Source organism: Rousettus aegyptiacus, unplaced genomic scaffold, assembly GCF_014176215.1.
Source record: "Rousettus aegyptiacus isolate mRouAeg1 unplaced genomic scaffold, mRouAeg1.p scaffold_m13_p_14, whole genome shotgun sequence".
Lineage (NCBI taxonomy): Eukaryota > Metazoa > Chordata > Mammalia > Chiroptera > Pteropodidae > Rousettus > Rousettus aegyptiacus.
The window spans coordinates 50,830,812-50,851,267 of NW_023416289.1; the positions used below are offsets into that span (position 1 = coordinate 50,830,812).

Below are 20,456 nucleotides of genomic sequence, written 5' to 3' on the forward strand. Positions count from 1 at the left end.
AACAATCAGCGGGGAGAACAAGGGACACTGTGCTCAGTGGAGGTTGACCACAAATGGCCTCACCTTGGTGATGGGCGCCTCGATGGTCATGGAGTGTATCCGGGCCATGGAGGAGTGTCGTCTCTGGCTGGCCACTGTGGAGAGATCACGTGGGCAGAGGTCAGGGTAGGCACAGCCTTGGGCACCTGGCTCAACCGCCGAAGGCTCTGTGTCCTCACCCGCCCCCCGGGTCCTGCTGTGCCCAGCTGCACAGGGAGGGGGCAGGACCAGACCTTCACAGCCACCCAGAGCTCCCCTCCATCCTATGAGCCTGGGACCCTGGCCTAACCGCCTCTGCTTCCTTCGGTTCTAGGCACTAGGAAGCACGTGCCCCCCACAGACTGAATGTCTGATGTCACAGGCCAGAGAGAAAACAGGAAAGGAACTAGCGAGCCAAGGCCGAACAGTCAGCCTCTTTTCATGTTTATAACAATGAGGCTTTGAAAGCATTCGGCCTGCCGCTGCCCAGGAGTAAGGATGTTTTGGAAGACAATGCCACACAGACTCTTTGTTTCATATACGGCAGGAGAGATAAATACTACTCTACGTGAACTGAAATACATGAATTTCTGGTTACAATTTTCAAGGCTTCCTTTGGCGCTCTCCACTGTTATGCTTAATCCAGACTAATTAGGTAAATACCTCTGACCAGGCAAGCGGCAACGCTTAGGTTCTAAAGTTTGTTAATTTTTGGTTTGGGTTCCTCTGGGGGTAGTGGGGAGCCTGGGCACTGCGCAGGCAGGAAAAAATGTTCACACAGAGTTCTGTCTGTCCCCCTGAAAGCCCCACTGTGAGGCCGAGCACTCTTTACCAGACACCGTACGGACCGCAGCCTGATGTGTCAGCTTCGCGTTCCCAGACTCGGGCCCTGTGAGAAACCCCGAGCAAGAGCAGCCGCCTTAGCAGCTCTCAAACGCCTTAAATGTTGGGGGCAGACAAACTTCTTTCAATGTAGTTTTGGCGACCAGCACATGGTTGCCACCTTCCCATTTTACTCAATGTGGTCATTAAACTCAAAATAAAAACCACTATTTTATCATTATGTCATAAAAGGACTTCTCGTTTGAAAATATAATGAAAGTGACATATGCTTACAAAAACCAAACAATAGTATAAATGCAATAAAGTCAGAAAAAGGTATAAAGATGGTTGTGACTGTATTTGGAAAGTCCACAAAAGAATCTATAAACACGACTCTCACATCCCTGAGTGAGTTGGTTAAGGTTACTTGGTACAAGGTCAATATACAAACGTCAGTTGTATTTCTGTAAGCTAGCAACAAACAACTGGAAACTGAAATTAAAAACACCAATATGACATGTATGAGAACATCTACAAATATCAATATTTAGGAATATAATGAAAGATATGTGAGATTTACATACCGAAAATGCAAAAAACAGCTGAGAGAAAATAAAGACAACCTAAACAGAGTCACAGGGCACACGCACGGTGTGTGAGGTTCAGCATTATTGAGCTTTCAGTTTTCCCCAAGTTGCCCTACAGATTCAAGACACTCCTAGATAAAACCTAGGAGGTGTGCGTGCATGTGTGCAAACTAACAAGCCGATTATAATGGAAGTGCAAAGGACCTAAAATGGCCAAGATAATCTTGAAGAAGTTTACACCACCAGATATCAAGACTTTCTATAAGGCTGTAGAAATTGACGATGGTGTTGGTACAAGCACAGACTAACAGAGCAGTGATAGAGTCCAGACACAAGACCACACGTGTACAGTCTGATTTACAATGCTGACGCTATTGCAAAAGCTGTTTTTTTCAATATGGTGATGCGCCAATTGGATTTCCAAGGGGTGGGGAAGGAAGATTCGCCTTTGATCTCTACCCTCACCAGATAAAAAAATTTGAAATGAATCACAGACCTAAAGTGGAAGATGAAACAAGCTTGACCTTGGGATAGAGATGATTTCTTAAACAAGACAAAAAAGCACCAGCTATAAGAGAAAACACTGATAAAATGAACTTTATTAAAATTAAGAACTTCTGTTATTTAAAAGGCCATTAAGAGACTGATAAGGCAAACTATATACTGAGAAAATATATTTGTGATACACACATCCAACAGAGGACCCATATCTAGAATATATAAAGAATTCCTACAAAACAATGAGAAAAAGAGAAACACTCAATTATAAAAATGGGTAAAATATTGAACAGCGCTTCACAAAAGAGGATATTCAAGTGGTCAGTAATTATATGAAAGGTGTGCTTAACTTCACTGGTCATCAGAAAAATTAAAACCACATCCACCAGAACGGCTGAGATTTTAAATGCTGGCATTTAAAGTGTGGGAGGATGCGGAGCACCTGGAACTCTTATAAGTGAGCAATGGGGAGGAGCGGCAGGGAGGAGCATGGTACAGCCCACGTTGGAGCCGTCGGCAGCTGCCCAAAGGCCCAGGGCACATGCAGGTGCACACACACAAAAAACCATTCACATATCCTTATTTTTAACAGCCCCAAAGTGGAAAGATAGACACTGATGCCCCTTAATTAGAGAACAAATAAACAAAGCGTGGCATACGCACATAATGGAGAATTTACTGAGCCATGAAAAGAATAAACTACTGACACACCTAACGATGACTCTCAAAAACGCTGACACGACTGAAAGAATCCAGACAAAGGACGCGTACTCATATTGCACAGTTCCGTTTCTTGAAGCACAAGAGGCCAGGTGAATTTGCAGTGCTAGCAACTCTCAGTATCCTCAGTGTGGCAGAGGTGTGTGTGCAAGTGCATGCATGTATACTGTCTGGAGCTACACTGCGTCGTGGTTACATGAGTGTAAAGAATTGTCAAAACTCATTTAGCTGAACACTTAATGTGAATTTTATTATACTAAAATTATAACTCCAAAAGAATAGTGATTAAAAACCAAAAGCATTAAAAAGAAATATGTTTACCTCTTAAGAATACAGAAATGGACAAAGTCACCCAAAGGATGAGGGAGGTTGGAGACGCCTGGCCATGGGCCTGAGTGACTGGCCCCTGCCCTGCCCTGTGAGGGACACAAGGGCAGGTGCGGGGCCTCTGCCGCCCCGTCCAAGGTGCTACGGCCCTGCAAGGCAGTGGCTTTTTATCTAGCGACAGCTGCACATACTTCCCAATTCATCTTTGAGTTGAAAAAGTACACAGTTAGCAATGCAATTTGCCTTCATGCTATGGATAAATCATTTTTATTACATTTTTGAAACTACTAGATCATTCAGGCTACATATCTATATATCTATATAATATTTAAAAATTATATTCCAATTAGAGCTTAAATAATATTTGCTTAGTAAGAGTCTTTCACTTGCAGCTCACCTCCCCACCAAAAAATAACCTTCTAGGCAAACTGCAACCCGCGATGAAATACAGTTAAGCCCTCACTCAATGCCGCTGAAAGGTTCTTGGAAACTGTGATTTTAAGCAAAATGACATACAAGAAATCAATTTTACCGTAGGCTAACTGACAAGAACAAAAGTTAAGTTCCTATGGCATATTTCTGGTCACAAAAACATCATCAAACTTCTAAATAAAGACTTGAAACACTTCTAATATTGAACACTGAAGTAAATGTGAGCTATACATAAGGACAATTAATAAAAATAAACGAGACCATTTTTTCCCAAGGTGCTTATGCCAGTTCAAGGTCGAGTGTGGCTGTAGCCTCTCCTGGGACCTCACCCTGTATGGGACGCCCTCCCATCGCACCCCACTCACATCCACCCATACTCACTCGGACAGGGACAATTTAGACACACCAGGCACCTCACGTGCACACCTTTGTGACAGGGAGGAAATGAGAGGACCTGGCAAAAACCCATGCAGACGGCGGGAAGGCGTACACTTCACACAGTGGCCCTGCGGGAGTCCATTTTTTCACCCCTTGTCAACATTATAACGAAATGACAATGAACAAAACAATGTTATTCGAGGACTTGCTCTATATTGTTAAGAATTCCCAAATGCATTACTCGCACAATTATAGCAGATAAACTGACGTTCTACTGTCACACCTTAGGAAATCAACTATAGAGCGGATAGTAAAATGTACCTTACTCCACTGAAAGGCTCACATGGAACCCGCAGGCGGGAGTCGGGGCAGAGGGAGAAGTGACAGACTGCTGGAGGGTCTCCTGTCCTGAACGGGAGCTGCACAGCGGCCCCGAGGTAAGGGGGAGTGGGCGCGGCCGGCCTGCGTGCCAGCGCGTGTCACACCCTCCCCTGTCCTCACACTTACCTTCATTTGCGCGATGGCCAATGGCTCTGAAGTCTAGTGAGCTTTTTCTCTTGTCTTTCTGTTTGCCTGACTGATTATCTGTAGAAACAAATTATAAATCACCTCATCAAAAGGATTAAAAATGAAAACATGTTCGGAAAATTATCAATCTAAACAAATTTAAAAAGAAAACTTAAGAATTACAACACAAAAATCAACACAGTGTGCAGAAATGCAGACTATGAACAAGGGGACTGACTTTCTCAAAATGTCCCTCTTGCTACAATCACAAGTGCCTTGCAGCTTCCAGATGACATATTACAGAGTCCCAATACACAGAGTAAGAACTAAGAGAAATTTCGATCCCCATCCACACTCACCCCAAGGGAAAAAAAATCTATGTATTTTTCCTACAAGACCTAAAATGCCCTAGGGAAGAACGTGCCTCTTCTTGCGGGCAGTGCAGGGAGTGTGAGTGACAGTTTATCCTTCTCCCCGTGACCTACCTTCTGTGAATGGCACCACTGCTCTCCTAGTGAGACGTCTCTCCCCGACCCCACACCAATCAAGGACAAGACAAAGTTGACCTTCCTTCCTATCCCTCTTCTGTGTACCTAACAGGTGCCACGGAGGTGCTGAGCCTCTCCAACCTGTCCCCATTTCACAGACGAGGAAACTGGGAGCCGCTGGGCAGGTGGGTGAACATGGCTGGCGCTCGGCCCTGGTGTCCCACCTGGAGGCTGCGTCCTCTCTGCCCCATCGTGGGGTCCTCACCTGGAGCCCTGCTCACAAGCAGGACCAGATGCAGGGCCTTGGTACCCATCCCCAGCAAGACGCTTCATTTGCTATTTGCTACTCTCTCTTCCACACGGGCACTGACCCTGAACTTGTCACAGTCACTGCTGACCTCCGTGTTGCTACATCTATCTGAAGGACTCAATTCAACTCTTAACTGACCTGGCCTGACTGCTTTTCTTGGAAAGTCCTGGTCGGCACCGGGCCTTGCTCCCCGGCTTCCCTTCCTGGTTGCCCTCACGGTCCCCTCTCCCCCAGCCCCGCCCACCCACAGCGCTCCCGAATCTGTCCTGAGCCCTGCTCTTTTCAGACGGACAGCAGTCCCTTCAAGAGAGCCTGTCCTTCTGATAGCTTTAAGCGGTCTCTGTGCCGCTGTCTCACCCTGAGCTCCAGGTTCACACCTTAACTGGCCATTGGTCACCTGCACTTGGATACCCCTCAGGCACTTCAAGTGAATGCATCATCTTCCCCCAAACCCACTCTTAGTCCCAGGTCACTGAGCATGTCTACCTTTTGCTGGGGCTGGAGACAAGTATGGGTATGACGCCTCCCCTCTCCCCTCTGCCCTCTCTCCCTCGACCGGTCAGCTAAACCTGTGGAGCTGGCCTCCTAAATACCTCTTTAATCTGTCCCTGCTCTGGCCCTGTCCTAGCTCAGACATGCGTCATCCTCCTCTGGATTATTGCCACACCCTCCCTTCACTGGTCCCACAGCCCTGACCTTGCCCCTTTCGACTCCTGCTCCACAGCCAGCCAAGTAATCCTTCCAAAACGAAACCCTGATCAGATCGCTCTCCCAGTCGGAACATTTCGATGGCTCACGACTTTTTTAGGATGAGATTTAAACTCCCCAGTGTGGCGCCCAGACTCCTGTGATCTCGGCCCCTTCTCCTCGGCCATCACGGACGGTTCCTGATGTGCTGGTTGAGCTCTGACCTCTGTGCCTCAGCAGACGGCTTCCCTCCACCTGAGGGTCCCTCTCCCAGGCCTCCTTCTTCACCCGGTTAACTGCTGCTCCTCTTTGAAAACGCAGTTAAGACACAGTACAGGTATCATAACCTTTGAGAGACCTTCCCCGCACGCCCCCGACCCCACCCTACTCTGCTGGCACCCGACTGCCCTGTCTGTCCCTCACTAGCTGTGAACAACATGAGGACAGAGAAGTCTCCCTTCCTCCTCGCTAGGTGACCGGCACTGCCTAGCTAGCAAGTAACAGCTGCTCAGCCGTCACACGTCTGCTTCTCCAGACGCCTGCATGTTCCTGTCACAAATGAAAGCACCACTAAATAAAACTGCTCTGGCTCCCGGGCCCCCACTCTGCAGCACCTTGGCGACAAGGAGGAACCCCGGCCGGCAGTCAAGGCCAGGATCAGTCTGCTGGCAACCGTCTGCCTTCCCTCCCTCACTGGTCTTGACCGCACATGGGCTGTGTCAGCACGGCTGCTCCTCACGCTGTCTCGGGAACAGCCTTGACATCTGCCCCTTCTGCTTCTGGCACAGGACACTGTGCGCTCTCCAAAACGCACTCAGAGTGCGCCTCCCCCCGCCACACGCAGACCCGACGCGTCCTTCCCCTGAGCTTCGTGGAGATTCACGTCCACGTCCACGGGCCGCCTGACGAGACCGCGCTGTGAATGTGCTGGTTTCCTCGTCCTTCTCCCTCTATCCACGCCACACACTTGACAGGGCACCCGCATGTCAGGCCCTAAGCCAGGCCTTGAGGAAGTGAAGCTGAATAAGGCATGGGCTGCGGCAGCGGTCCCCAACCCTTTCGGCACCAGGGACCGGTGCTGCTATGAGGCTCTGAGGTGGAGCTGAGGTGGCCGTGCTGGCCCTGGGGAGTGGCTGCATATAGATGGAGCCTCCCCTCCTCTCCCATGGCTCACCTCCTGCTCTGCGGCCCGATTCCTAACAGGCCACGGACCAGACCAGTACCGGCCCGCAGCCCGGGGGTGGGGGAACCCTGGTCGAGAGGGGACAGAGGTGGAAGAACTCAGAGTTACAGCAGTAATTCTGAGGCACAGAAGGAGCCCCGAGGAGGAAGTGGCAGATTCTCCCTGGGAGAGGAGCAGAGAGGATGTGAGCCGAGAAGAGAAGGAAGCCAGCTGCGCTGAAGGCACAGGAGCGGACGCTGGAGGGAAGCGAGCAGCGACGTGAGGGCCGAGGACGGGGTGAGGCGAGAGATACAGGCTGTCACTGCTACCTAAAGTGACTTGACCTCTGAGCCCTATAGCTCCTTCCCTGCTCAGATGCTGGGAGCATCTGGCTCTCAGAAGCTCGACTCAGGCTCGTGGACATGGACAATAGACGAGTGGTTACCAGAGGGGAAGGGGGAGGGGGAAGAAGGGAGGTGGTGGGGTCAAAGGGGTCCAATATGTGGTGACAGAAAGAAATCTAACTATGGGAGGTGAACACACAATGCAATAAATACATGCCTTACTGTTAAATTGTACTCCTGAAACTTACTGGATTTCATTAACCAAAGCAGTATAAAAAAATAAATTAAAAAAAAAGAAAAGAAGAAGCTGGACTCAGGAAGGCTGAAGGGAGGTTTCAGCCACAGAAGCAGCGGAAGGAGTGAGGACAGGCCCTTCATCTGCGGGTGCTGACAGGGCGGACTGAGCTGAGGCGTCTGGCCATCGAGGCGAAGACGCGAAACGGGCCTCCACAGACTGGGGCTCTGCTCAAGTTCCCTTTCCGTAAAATGCAATCCTTCCACAATGCCCATTGTCTGAGCACAGAGAAATCAGCAACACTTCTCTGGCCTGCCGGGTAGGTCCAGGGAGCCCTGGGGAAGCTGGGAGTGGCAACTGCAGCACCTGCCTGGGTGGCAGCCACCCCTGTTCCCGCGTGGACGCTGGTGTCTGGCAAGATGGGCTCCTTTCTGACGTGAGGAAGCTAAGAAGCAAGTACCTTACGGGACTTCCAAAAGTCCCCCTGCTGGAGCACAGCAGACTTTCAGAGAATGTTCTCAGACACTCAGCAGTCCAGCACCGGTAGACTGCTTGCTCTGCCCGGGGACCACCCTCGCTTGGGGGACTCCACCGACTTCCAAGCTGCAGTCGTCGGCTGCCCGTCAGCCTTCGTCATCCCCACCTCAGACACCGAGAACCACCTTCTCCCACCTCCTGACAAGGCTCGCTTTCCCCAGACACAGAGGGACACTCAAAGTCCTTTCAGTGGTCCACGAGGCCTATGCCAAGAACCCTGAACCCTGGTCCATGTCATCTGACCTAGAACTTATCACATTGCCAACGAGACCCTTCCTGGCCACCTCCTTGTCCCCTGCCTTACCCATCTCCCTACCCGAGAGACAGAGAACTCAGCTTTCTCACAGCAGAGTCGTCGCCACGGCTTGGCACGTGGCTTTGGCTGAGTGAATGCATCCACGTCCCGCTTCCCCGCCATCCCGTAAGTACCTGCCGGTGCTGGGTTCCACCCTTAGCGCTAGGGCTTCCTGCCTCCCTTCCTCTCGTCAGGAGAGCTGGCCCAGGGCCCGAGGCTCTGGCTACCTCCATAGGCCACCAGACATCTCCACTGAAACGTTCCAGGCACCTAGATATACTAAGTTCAAATCTAAAGTTACTATCCTTTGTCCTGCACTTATTATTTTCATATATGTTATCCAAGGAACAAACTAGAAATCTTGGTGACATTCTAAGTCTTTTCTCTTTATCTCTCATATCAAGCTGGTTCCCATGTCCTAGTGATTAGGCCCAGTATCTCTTGAATCCAGTCTCTCATTGGTCTCTTTGCCTTTAGTCTCCTTCCTCTGTACAATCACCATGCAACCTTTCTAAGAAGTGGCCCCTTTCACTCACCTGTTTAAAGACCCTCTAGCCCTCCTCGCTTGCAGGATGAAACGCAAACTGGCCTGAGCCAGCCTCGCCTGCCTTGTTGCCTTTGTGCAGGCTGCTCCTCCCTGCACCATGCTTCCTGTCCTCTCACTGACCCCTCCTTTTCTTCCAGACACCAGGTCAACCGTCACCGTCACCATCGCTGGAACATGTCTCTGGCTTCCCCCAGACCCCACAGTGGATCTACAAAGAACAGTGTATTCAGATGATTTCACCTCCCTTAAGACAGCGCACGCCATGCCCGCGTCCGTGCCCGACAGCAGGCTCAGGGCCTGATCCGGACCCCCTCAAGGTTTAGAGACCACACGGTTGTCACAATGAGTGTCTGGTGAGACACAGTACCATATGAAAACAACACAAGGGCCAGGTAAAAGGGTGCCTGTGCTGGCAACTGGTTACTTTTCTGGAAACTCAGAATCTGAGTTGCCTTTCCTGTGACTCTCACTACAGAAGCGGGAAGCCCAGTGACTTCTTTGCTCCATCCCCCGTCAGGGAGCAAGCGAGTGGCCAATGATGGCTTCTGCCCAAGAGCCTGCATTGGAGTGACTGAGGCAAGGAAGCGAGGGTGTGAAAAAGCTATCTGTCCACGCCGTGCCAGGGTCTCAGCAGTGGCCCTGGTGCTGGTGGTGGCCCCAGGAACTGCGCCTGGGGCCTGCCTCGGACAGCGGGGACAGTCGCCCAGCTTCCCTTGGGTCCTCATCTTTTCTCAGACTAGTTCTTCAGTTTTCTTGTCCAATCTGTGAACCACCCCATTTCCTTCAAATTAACTCCTTTTCTGCTTAAAAACTGATTTCTGTGGTGTGTAACCAAGGACCCCGTTGGTCCACTGCCCTCCCAAGGCAAGACCAGCAGCTGAGTCTTCTGGACATAAAGCTGGTTACACTGCTGACGGGGAAGGAGACCGGGCAGCCAGCGGCTCATCTGCATGAGAGGACAAGACTCTCATGTGGGCGTTGATCTAGTAAAATGACAGAATGGCCCTGCACAAACAGTTTGGGAGATTCCTCCCCAGCTGACCGTCTTCTGTGACCATGTCACTAATTCTGCCTTCCAGGGCCAGCCTGTCATTTCCTGGCTGCCTGACTCTAGGCTGTCATTTAGCCCTTTGAAACCTCAGTTTCTTTCTAAGTAATAAAAAGATGTTAACAACAGCCGTGACTAGTTCACAGCCCTGTTCTATTTTTTTAGGGGGGGTGGGGTAGGCAGGGGGCTGTTCTAAATGTTAAAAAAAAGTCCAAGGCAAGGTGCTCCGTGACCTTGTAGCATAAGGGTCACGGTCAGGCTGGGCCCATGACGGTAGCTTCCACTGCTGTCTCCTCCAGCTTCTGCAGGCTGGCCTCTGCCCTCGCCGCTCTCCCAAACCCGCACTCCTCCAGGTCTTGGATGCCAAAGCCAAGGCCCCTCTCCATCTTTGGTGCTATACTCCCCTCCCCCTTCCTCTGTGCAATTTGGCCCTGACCATGGTCGATGCGTCCCTATCTTCTCGTCCCTTGATCAGGGACACCTTCCAGGTTTCTGCTCCCACTGACCCTGATGCTGACACAGGTGATCTACCCTCCCTGCTGCCGGCCCCAACATACACCTTTTCTTGGCGTCTCTTCCTGGGTCACCTCAGAGTCTCCACTCCCCTTTGCCATCCCTGGGTCAACCTCGTCAGTTCTACATCTAAACTACTAGGTGATGCTTTGCTGGCCGGCAAAAGTAACATCTCTAGTCCTGATCTCTGACGCACACAGAAACAAGGGCCCCAGGGCCCAGGAGGTACTCGAGAGAACTTTTCACAATGAATCAGCAGACGAGTGAACACACGAACCCAGGACCTCATGAGTAATGCCTTCCACATCCGCCTTCCCCAGCCCGGGGCCATGCCCTCGATGCCCAGGGTTAACGGCCACGTTCTGACCGCTCATTCTCGCGCCCCTCCCTCTGGTCCCACGCCGTCACCACGCTTGGCCTCTCCCGTCTTCCTACTGTCATCGTCTCACGCCCTGGCTGTTGTTTCCTCTCCTTTAGACAATGGTGATGTTGGCATTCCTATCCCTGGTCCCTCCTGCCATGAAACCTGTATCACACATGCTCTAGGAGCTTCTCAGTGCCCAGATCTCAGGCTACTCCCCGCCCCAAAACCCTCGGACCCCACAGCCTATGGGCAAAAACCATTTCTCCCCAGCATTCCAGGGTCCTTCATGATCCCACTCCTCTTTCCGCACTGACCATTCACATTAGTTGAATTTAACCCCTACTCTTTCTGGAACACATGCTGTACTTTCTGTCTTCTGTGTCTGTTTTTATTACTAGGATGCTTTTCCCTCCACACCCTCTTCTTATTCAAATCCGCGTGCCCCTGTCTGGAACTTTCCCTCTTCCTCTGAGCTACCATGGCACTACTGGTCCTCTCTCACTTATGACTGATCACCTCTCATCACTGGCTGTGTCCCGTGGTATCGACATGTCTCTTCTTTTCACATTAAAGCCCGATTGCTCTTGGGGCACCTACGGGAACTGTCCCAGCATGCGCTCGGGGCTTCTGGCGTCGGCTGCCTGGATGGAGTACCGCCCCCACCCCTTCCTAGATGGGCGTCTTTGGGCAAATTAGCCTTTCCACTTTCTTATCTGTAAAAAAAGGAAACTCATCTATAAAAGGTCTACACATTGGGTTACTGCAAGACTCCAATTAAAAACACTCAGGGCAGTGCCTCATACATAGCAAATGCTCAGAAAACAAGCGGTTAACAGTCCTAGAACAATGGATGAAAGCACGTCCCCAACAGCCAAAGGGCTGGAAGACAAAGCCTCCTCCCTGGGTGTCCGCACAGGCTGGCTGGGCCACCAGGGCACCGCCAGGGCACGACAGGGCGCTACAGGGCATGCGCACAGGCTGGGGGGGGGGGCGCCCGCGTGCGGGGCTGGAGCGGGCCTGTCCTGTCACCCCTGGCCCCTCATCTGTGAGCACAGGCGCAGGCAGGCGGCTTGTGAAGCCACGTGCACGATGGAAACCGTCGATTCCAGGCCAGGGAAAAGCGCCCGCAGGAACACAGATGTGGGGAGCAGCAGATGCTGCCCAGGACACAGCAGGAGTAGGGCGACTCCGTCTCCCTCCCTGTAGGCAGGTGGCGACTGTCTGCAGATGAAGATGTCCCTGACACAGTACTGTGCTCCGACCCTCGACACTGCTGCCTCTTGAAAGAGATCAGGCCAGCTAACCACACTTCACCCAACACGTCCCCACATTAGTGCATGCATTTGAGGTGATCAGTTCTCTCCCCACAGGCTGTGACCCACCCCAGGACACCTGTCAGAATACCCACAGTGCTCAGGTCCTTGGACTCACCACCCAGCCTGGGGAGCCAGGCGAGAAACGCTGCCATGGCGCTGGAAGATACAGCCCCCGACGCCAGGTGAGCTGGTCGGAGTGGGGTTTGCTTTCACTTTATTTTTTTCCAAACCTCATTCATTGAACCCTCGGAATGAATATGGCGCACCGTACCTGCGTGTCTGTCAGACTGAACACATTCTGCTATTTTCTCAGCCTAGAAATGAATTTAAAAGCCGTTAGTTCTGACGGCCGAGGGTAAGGGAATCCTCACTGGGGCGTGGCCGGGGTCCAAGGGGCCCCCTCACCTACCTTGCTGCTGCCACTGCACACTCTGATAATGGACACATAGTGTCTAATTCTTCTGCAAGTAGAAAACAATGCGTTATTTCTCTCCCAGCTCCCTGTTGCGGGCGGGGGGGGGGGGGGACGGATATGTAGCTATTTTTTCATTGTGAAAAGAGCATCTCTCTTCCACAGCACACAAAGTGCTTTGAGAAAAGCCTTTCTATGGTTCGTGGCCAAGGCCGCCAGTAAACAAGCAAGCATCTACAAACACCCTTCGGTGTTTCTGTAGAAACGAAATTAGCTCTTCAGTAAAACACAAAATTCTCCCAAGTCATAATGCAATAAAAATATCTATGTTTTTAAAAATGTACTGCATGTTCAACCCAGAGCCTGTAATTCCTTAACATGTTTTCATTCTCGGGACACTTATATTGAGGCGCTTCTTCCAGTCCCAGGAGCAGTCTGCTCACACTCATTCAGGGAAATGGTCCGAGGCCACACGGGGCCCTGGTCAGCTGCCCCTCTAAGACCAGCTGCTGACTCTCCTTATTTATTGTTCAGTTTTTTAGTTTCCCCCCCTGATAATCAAATCACTATATACTTATCACAAAAAAATTTGGAAAGGACATAAAAAGGCAAAGAATCAGAACAGAGGGCCCACATAGATCCAGTTCCCCGGGGCAACTGCCATCTGGCAGCAAAGCCTGGTGACCAAGCACGTGAGAAGTGCAGTCGGCACAGACGTCTCGGCCCGGCTCTGCCGAGTGCCGGCAGCCGGACCAGGGGCCAGAAATCTCGCCTCCTGGCCTCAGTTTCCGCATCTGGAAAATGGAGACAGCCACAGCGCTGACATCACGGGGCTGTGGCTGGGGTGAAATGAAGTGATGTCTCCCAGGCCCTGAGACCACTACTGCCGCACCTCCCCCTGCTCCTTCTTCCTTCTTCCGTTTTCATGACCGAGATCAAACCCTTGGTACTATTCTACATTCTGACTTGCATTTATCATAAGCATGTTTCCTTGTAATGTACTTTTCTAAGATCATTGTTTCTAATGGTTGCATATTGTACTGTTGGTTGGTCTATAATTCATATTCATAATTTTCCGCTATTCATATTACTTAAGATAGATTCTGAGACAAACCATCAGAGATTTTTGGATTCCTTGGTATACACTGTTTTCCAATCTGTAGTCACATCTGTTTTATGTGAGTTTCTATAAATAGCAGTATTTAATATTTTGATCTAATTTGATAGGTCTATGTGGCAGTAACACACAGGACTGAATAAAAATCTTTTAAATGTGGGGAGTCCACCAGTCAGCATTCTCATCACGTAGCTTAATAAAGTGACATTCTGATTTAATACATCAGTTCCCTGTGCATCTGTGCACTTAAGCAAGAGTGTCCAGCATCTGGTGGCTCTGGGTCACCAGGTGGGGAGGGTCAGGCTGTGGCCATGGAGAGGCCACACTGGAAGGGCAGTCTTAGATGATACCTTTCTTTCAAATTTCTGCATGCAGTTCTTAATTTACTTAAGTATTCAAAGTACATTTTACAATAAGCCAAACATGGTATGTCGACTGGAGTACTTGTTTTTCCACTTACCCTCCCTGTCCAGTGACAGGTATTATCTTCACATTTTGTTGTACATTATCTCCATTTTTGGCATAGCAAATTCCTTGCCACTCCTATAAATGGAATGTAAGCATCATTATACTTTGTGTTCAAAACATAAACTCAATAATATTTTCCACTCCAAGTTTTAATTCATTTACCATTGCTAAAGCAATTAGCATACAAATTACCCCAACCCCAAACATAATTTTGGGCAATCTGACATTCTTTCTGAATCGTCCAAGTCCATCTCCTTCTGAGCTGCTGAGAAAAGCCAGGTCTAAGTGGCCATATGTTTTCGGTGGCCGTCAGCTGGCACAGAGACCCCTGGCCTGAGTGAGTGGCGCTCCCTTTCTCACCACACAGACTGCTCCTCTCCTGAGTCCTACCTGCTGCAGAAGGGGGCTGAAGGGAGTGGCCGCTAGCCCTGCATTTGGGAGAGGAAGAATCAGGACCAGGCAGAGAAGGCAACCATCTGTGGCCACGAGCATGGCTGCTACCACCTGTGGGATGGGTTTTGGTCCCTCTGGGGTGGTGATGATGAGGTTAACAGCCAGGACCAGGCTAGGGTGGAACAGATAGGCGAGACCTCATAAGGGCTGCCATTGCATTAGTTATGCTCTCGGGTCAGACAAAATCAGGGATTTTTTCCAGAAGTGCAGTCTGGGAGAGCTACCGGTATGTGTGGGACCAGACCGCAGCGAGAGGGGACTTGTGAGTGGCTCCCTTGCTCTTGGCGTGTGGGGAGAAACCTAGGAGGGAGCTAGGTTTGCCACCATGTAAAAGATTCTGGATTCCTGCAGCAGTCACCAAGGATCCTTAAGCTATAAAAATCCCTAAAACCCACTGTAGGACACAGAACTCGCAGGGTATTGAATAACCTCCTTGACTTCCAGAGTCCCTCAGGACCTAGAGCTGACCCAGGCAGGCTGTGGACTACCATGGCAGCCTTGGTGGCTTAGCTCAAGTTTCCTGCCCAGACCCTCATTCAAAGTCAATCCTGAAACCGTCTATGCTTGGGACGTGGCAACCTGCATGCAAACACCATGGCCGAGCCTCATCTTCAGATGAGAAAGTGGATCCAAGAGAAACCAAGACTCTCTGACAGAGTGAAGGATGCTCCTGATGCTCCGTGGTGCACGTCTGCAAACGACGGGCACCAACAAAGGACCGAATGAAGAACAGCCAGAGGGCCAGCTCTGAGCTCGCTCGCCGCAGACCAGGGGGAGGTGCAGCCGGTACTCAGTGCGTTCTGAGGGGACACGCACCTGTGCCAGAAGAAGGCCCGGGCTGAACAGCAAGCCCATGGCGGGGACGTGCAACCTGTCCTCCACGCCCCCGTGCCCACCGCGGGGGCTTCAGCAGACGGGCTGAAGAGGAATACGGGAGAGGCGCTGTGCTGGTGTTTGCAGGGCTCTGTGAGTGTGCCACGCACCACTGAACTGCATATTTTAAATGGGTGAATGGCATGGCATGTGAATCATCCCTCAACAGAGCTGCTAGATTACAAAGAAGAGAGGGGAAGAGGAACGAGAGACCAGTCAGTCAATCAGCTCTTTAGAGAACACATTCAGGATTCTCTCCTTCAGTCCTTTCTCAATAGAACAGGCGGCTGCCAGGTCCTAAGCAGAGGCGCGAGAGGCCACTTCCAAAGCTGAACAGTCCAGCGAACAGAGGAGGGCAAATTAGCAAAGACTCTGCTTGGCTAACGAAGGTGCCTTAAGTTTTCCAGTCACCAACATAAACAAAAAATATTTACTTGTCATAGATCATAATTCTTATCCAAAATATATTTTAAAATATTGATTTATCAAAAATATATAAGTTTTAGATCCTGAGAATAACGGAGTTTTGTCTGAGAAGGCGGTGAGCGAGATTACATCTGGTAATGCACAGAAACCCTAAGCGCGGTCCTGCCACAGGGCAAACGTGCGGCAAATGGCGTGTTTCTGACATTGGCCACCCTACACAGGCCTCTCTCCAGGCCCGCACCTCCCTCCCGCTCCGGGGCAAGCCCAGCACCAAGCTGGGCTCCTCTGCCAACTGAGACAGATCCTTCTTGGTGCCCATCAACTTAAGAAATAAACCCCGAGGCCTAGCACAGTGCTTGTGCATGGCAAACGGTCAAGGACACTTGGGCTTCTGTTTACTGAACGGAAAAGGCAGGCCGAGGTGAGACTACAGAATCCTGGTGCCTGGCTCAGGGATCTGAGCTCTGCGCTGAGGGAGTAACATGGTCAGAACGATGATTTGGTACGACTAATCACTCAGCAGCGTAGGGTGGACACACCGGAAGTGGAGGGTGATTGAGCAGGAGACCTCACTGGATTCAACCACCACAATCACAGTGTGTGGAAAGAAGGCCCTGGACAAGGTCAGGCCCAGACAGTGGACACGCGAAGGCAGGGGCTTAGCAGACGTCAAGGCGTGGTGATGGATTCGATGGAGGAGACTGAAGGGTGGGGAGGAACAAAGACCGCCCCAGGAACTGAAGTCTCGGTGGCCGTGAGGGCGGAGCAGGAGCAGAGGAAGCAGGGCCTGGAGATGCTGGGTCTTTTGTGAACGTCACTGTTAGACAAGTCGATTTCAACATGACGGCAGCATGTTGAACCAGACCTTGGAAAAGAGGCTGCGGCTATAAGTGGGGAGGCGTGAGACATCTATACAGAGCGGCAAAGATGCCCCAGTGACAAAGGAGTGGTCTGAGAAAGCAGGCTGAGGACAAAGAGCTCTAGTGAATGGGAAAGCAGATGGAAGAAGAGTTGGGGAAGAGGGGATTTGGTGGGGGAGGAAGGCTGAAGTGTCATGGGGGCTCGCAACCTGAAAGCTGTGAAAAGCTCAGGGGCTACGGCCATATGTCACTGTCATAGGCAGGCCTCCAAGCAGCTAACGTTTACTCAGTGCTTACGAGACACAATTTCCGAGGGAAAAAGTCAAAATTTCTAAAAGAGAAGACCACTGTAAAGCCCAGGTATCTGAGAAAGTGGGAGACAGGGTTCTCTAGCCCCAACAGAGAAGTTTTGGGGAAGGAAAAGGAGGAGAGTCAGGAAATACGTGCAGGGCGCCCGGGGGCCGAAAACCAGGGTACCCAACAGCATCGATTGTGCCTAAAAGAGGAGCCATTAGCTGAGAACAGAGGGGTCTGTGGACAACAGTGTTGCAACATTCTCTGCTTGAACATCACCAGAATTTCTCCTCCATCCCCAAGAATATCCGACTGATTGGCAACCCTAGAACTGGACACTCTGGAGCTGACGGCGCCCCACCATCTAACCGCCTCCTAACCCTCCGTTCTGGTTCCCAGCGTGCATCTGACCTCTCCCCGCGGATCGCGGTATCGCGCTGCCCAGCACCCCCGTTCTTCCAGGGAAACTGAATTAGAAAGGCCATGTGTCATCTCACCTTGGAGAAGAGCCCAGCCAAGCAGCGGGTTACTGATGAAGAACAAATGGCTGCTTTTCCCCTCGCAAGAACTCTGAACATACAAAACAAATAACCAGGTTCCTTTCTGAAATAAAGCACTACAGAGGTCAAAAATGCAATCTTTTGTACTCTCTGCTCACGAAACAGAGTTTTAGAGAAAAGGTCTCCCGCAGCTCAAGCGCGAGGCCCTCTGCACCTGCTGCCCGGTGGCAGGACTCGGCGGAGAGGGGCTGTTCGCTGGCTCTGGACGGATCAGGACAGACCCCAGGGCCTATGGCTGATCCACTGTGTGTCCCCTCTCCATCTCTACTTGACCTCCTCAGTGACAGGGAGATGGATGCCTCAATGTAAGTGCCCGATCAAGGTGCATGAGGGCCCCTGTCTCTGGCACACACCCAGATGAGCCTCACAACAAAACTGCCAGCCCGCCTGGTGGCAGCATGGGCCCCACTGCCAGAAGGGGGACGGCCACGGTAAAGCCCCCTCAAGGCCAACGGGTCTGGAGGATGGAGGATGGAGGATGTTCCTCCCAGCAGAGGGAGGCAGGGAGGAAGCACTGGGCCCAACCCGTGCAGTGAGCCCGAGTACCTGCCGGCCTCTTTACCCACCTCCGCCTGCATTCTCTGTCCAGAGGGCCTTCTACTGTCCCTACTCAGAACTCATCACCTTTGACAGAAGAGTGGACAGTGAAACAGGATTCGGACAACGCCTAATTTTGTCATTTCCCAGACGGTGTGCCGCTGGGCCCGCGCAGCCGGCCTGGTCCTTCTGTTCTCATGTGGGCAATCTGGTGTGCAGAGACGTGCACCCACTCACACACAGTGTCTTTGGGGGCTGCAAGCCACATGCCACAGTGGACAAGGCGCTGCTTCCACTGGGGACTCCACAGTGGACAGGAAAGGAGGTCACCAAGTTCTCCAACATTTTAAATTGTCAGATTAATAGTCCCTAACCAACTTCTAGAAGTCAAAACAAGCCCAGCAGAAAAGACTAAAAATGACCAAAAACCGGTAGCCTCTCCCTTCCCATCATCTTTTAGAACCTAATGACAAGAGGTGCCGTCAGAAGCCACTGCTGAGAGAGAACCACGCTTTCGGGCTGAGCCCGCCTTTCTTTTGTCTGCCCTGCAGCACCATGACTCTGTGATTCTCACAGTACTGAGTAAGGATTCCTTTTATCTGTCCGTTTTGCACCCTGGAATATGAGTTCTCGAAGGTAGGACCTCCTCTTTTGCTTTTCTTTCTGTACCAGAATCCAGCAGAGCACCTGCCGTACAGGAGGCATTGAAAAGTGCTGAACGAATAACGAGGCTCAAAGAACCAGTGGGCTCAGACGTGTTCTGAGGAGGTGTCACCTCACTGGCAACCCTTTACCCAGAACCGCTGCCCACCCACACCCCCCACTTAGATCAATTACTAGAAAGATCAACTCACTTATTACAAAGATGAAAATAATGACTTTAAGTATCAATTACAGTTAGTCTGCTTATTGGCTGATCACACTATATGCTCTCTTGGCCTCAGTTTCCTCATCTGTAAAACGGGAGTAGCAGGGAAAGCACCACTACACTGCTGTGGCTGCTGGGGAGAGTGAGACGGAGGTCACCTGGCACATGCAATGCCCAGTGAATGCTGTCTCCTTCCTTCCCTCTTTGCCATGTGAAAATAAAAAAGTTACTGACCTCTTACTTACCTTGCCCATCCTGATGTATGAATTTATAGTATCGAGCAAATCAGCCTTTTTTTCATTTATAGGCACTTCGGCTAACTTCTTCCCTATTAATTCACCTGACTCATAGCCCATTGTTGTTTCAAATGCAGGATTTGCATACTGGGGGGAGACAAAAGAAAAAACATCAAGTGAATTAAAATAAAATTTGATAAGAGGACACATAAACTACCATCTTCCCCCGACAAAAGCTCAGGAGCCTGGAACTCCCCGCGGCCATTTGGAAGCCACAAGTGCACAGCCCCTGAGGACCTGGTGTCCAGAGGAGCCTCTGCCCAGGACCACCCAGCTGGGCTTTCTGCGGTGTCCTGAGGCTCCAGTGAGGGCAGCAGGCCCTCCCACTGTAACACCAGCAGAGGAAAGAAGCCCTGAGGAGACCGACCACCCCTCCCCCCAACACAAAAGGACTAGTTAGATTATGCTACTGAAGAATAAAGCACCAAACTGGGATCAGAAACACCCAGGCTCCACTTCTGCAAGTCCCTTAACCCTGCTGAGTCTCGGCCTGCGCATCTGTTCACTGGGAAGAACAGGTTTATCTCGCCTTTCCCGTGTGATGCAAATGAATAACGTCTCTGAAAAGCAGGCTATGAGCTAGGAAGTGTTTGCAAATGTAAAGCTTTATGTTTAAATTTCAAATAGGACTGGAACACTAGAGGAAAATGTGTAAAAAAGCTGTGCATGTGCTGCTAATAATAATAATAAAATATTAACAAATAATAATAATAATAAACAAGGGTGACTGAACAAGTGATACTGCATAAGGTCTATCTTCCTTGCCAGGCACTGCAGTAAGTGCCTGGCGCACACTAATTCCTTCGGTCCTCAGGACGACCCTGCGAGAGGCACGTCGTGGATAGTATTGAAATTCCCATCTGTACAGGTGAGAGCACACTCAGACGCATTACGTAACTTGCCCAAAGCCACTCAGCTAGGAAGGGGCCGAGGCCTATCTGATATTGAGCCTGTGCCCTCAACCCCTGGCCCCTGTGCCACTCAGGGCATCAACTCCTGAATGTTGACATCAACTCCTTACCAAGAAAGTCACAAGTTAGATTAACGTGAGGGGCTGGGCTGCTCAGAACTAAGTCAAAGTGGAGCTGTTCTCTCAGACGGAGGGCACAACTCCCTCTTCTGCTGTTATCTACAAGCGCAAGCCATGGTCACTGAAA

General features: G+C 50.8%; 1 protein-coding gene across 4 annotated transcripts in view; it reads right to left on the reverse strand.

Moving 5' to 3' along the window:
• The window catches only part of PDE8A (phosphodiesterase 8A), a 109,788-nt gene that overhangs the window by 12,755 nt on the left and 76,577 nt on the right, over positions 1–20,456 (reverse strand). For 3 of the 4 annotated variants that reach the window (XM_016135419.2, XM_016135415.2, XM_016135416.2), the window contains exons 8-14: positions 19,249–19,386; positions 14,125–14,207; positions 12,545–12,596; positions 12,407–12,449; positions 5,999–6,082; positions 4,290–4,367; positions 64–134 (exon numbers count right to left, since the gene is read on the reverse strand). In XM_016135419.2, coding sequence (XP_015990905.2) covers positions 64–134; positions 4,290–4,367; positions 5,999–6,082; positions 12,407–12,449; positions 12,545–12,596; positions 14,125–14,207; positions 19,249–19,386 — 549 coding nt within the window. The remainder of the gene's footprint in view (positions 1–63; positions 135–4,289; positions 4,368–5,998; positions 6,083–12,406; positions 12,450–12,544; positions 12,597–14,124; positions 14,208–19,248; positions 19,387–20,456) is intronic. The other variant, XM_016135417.2, reaches the window with a different exon arrangement.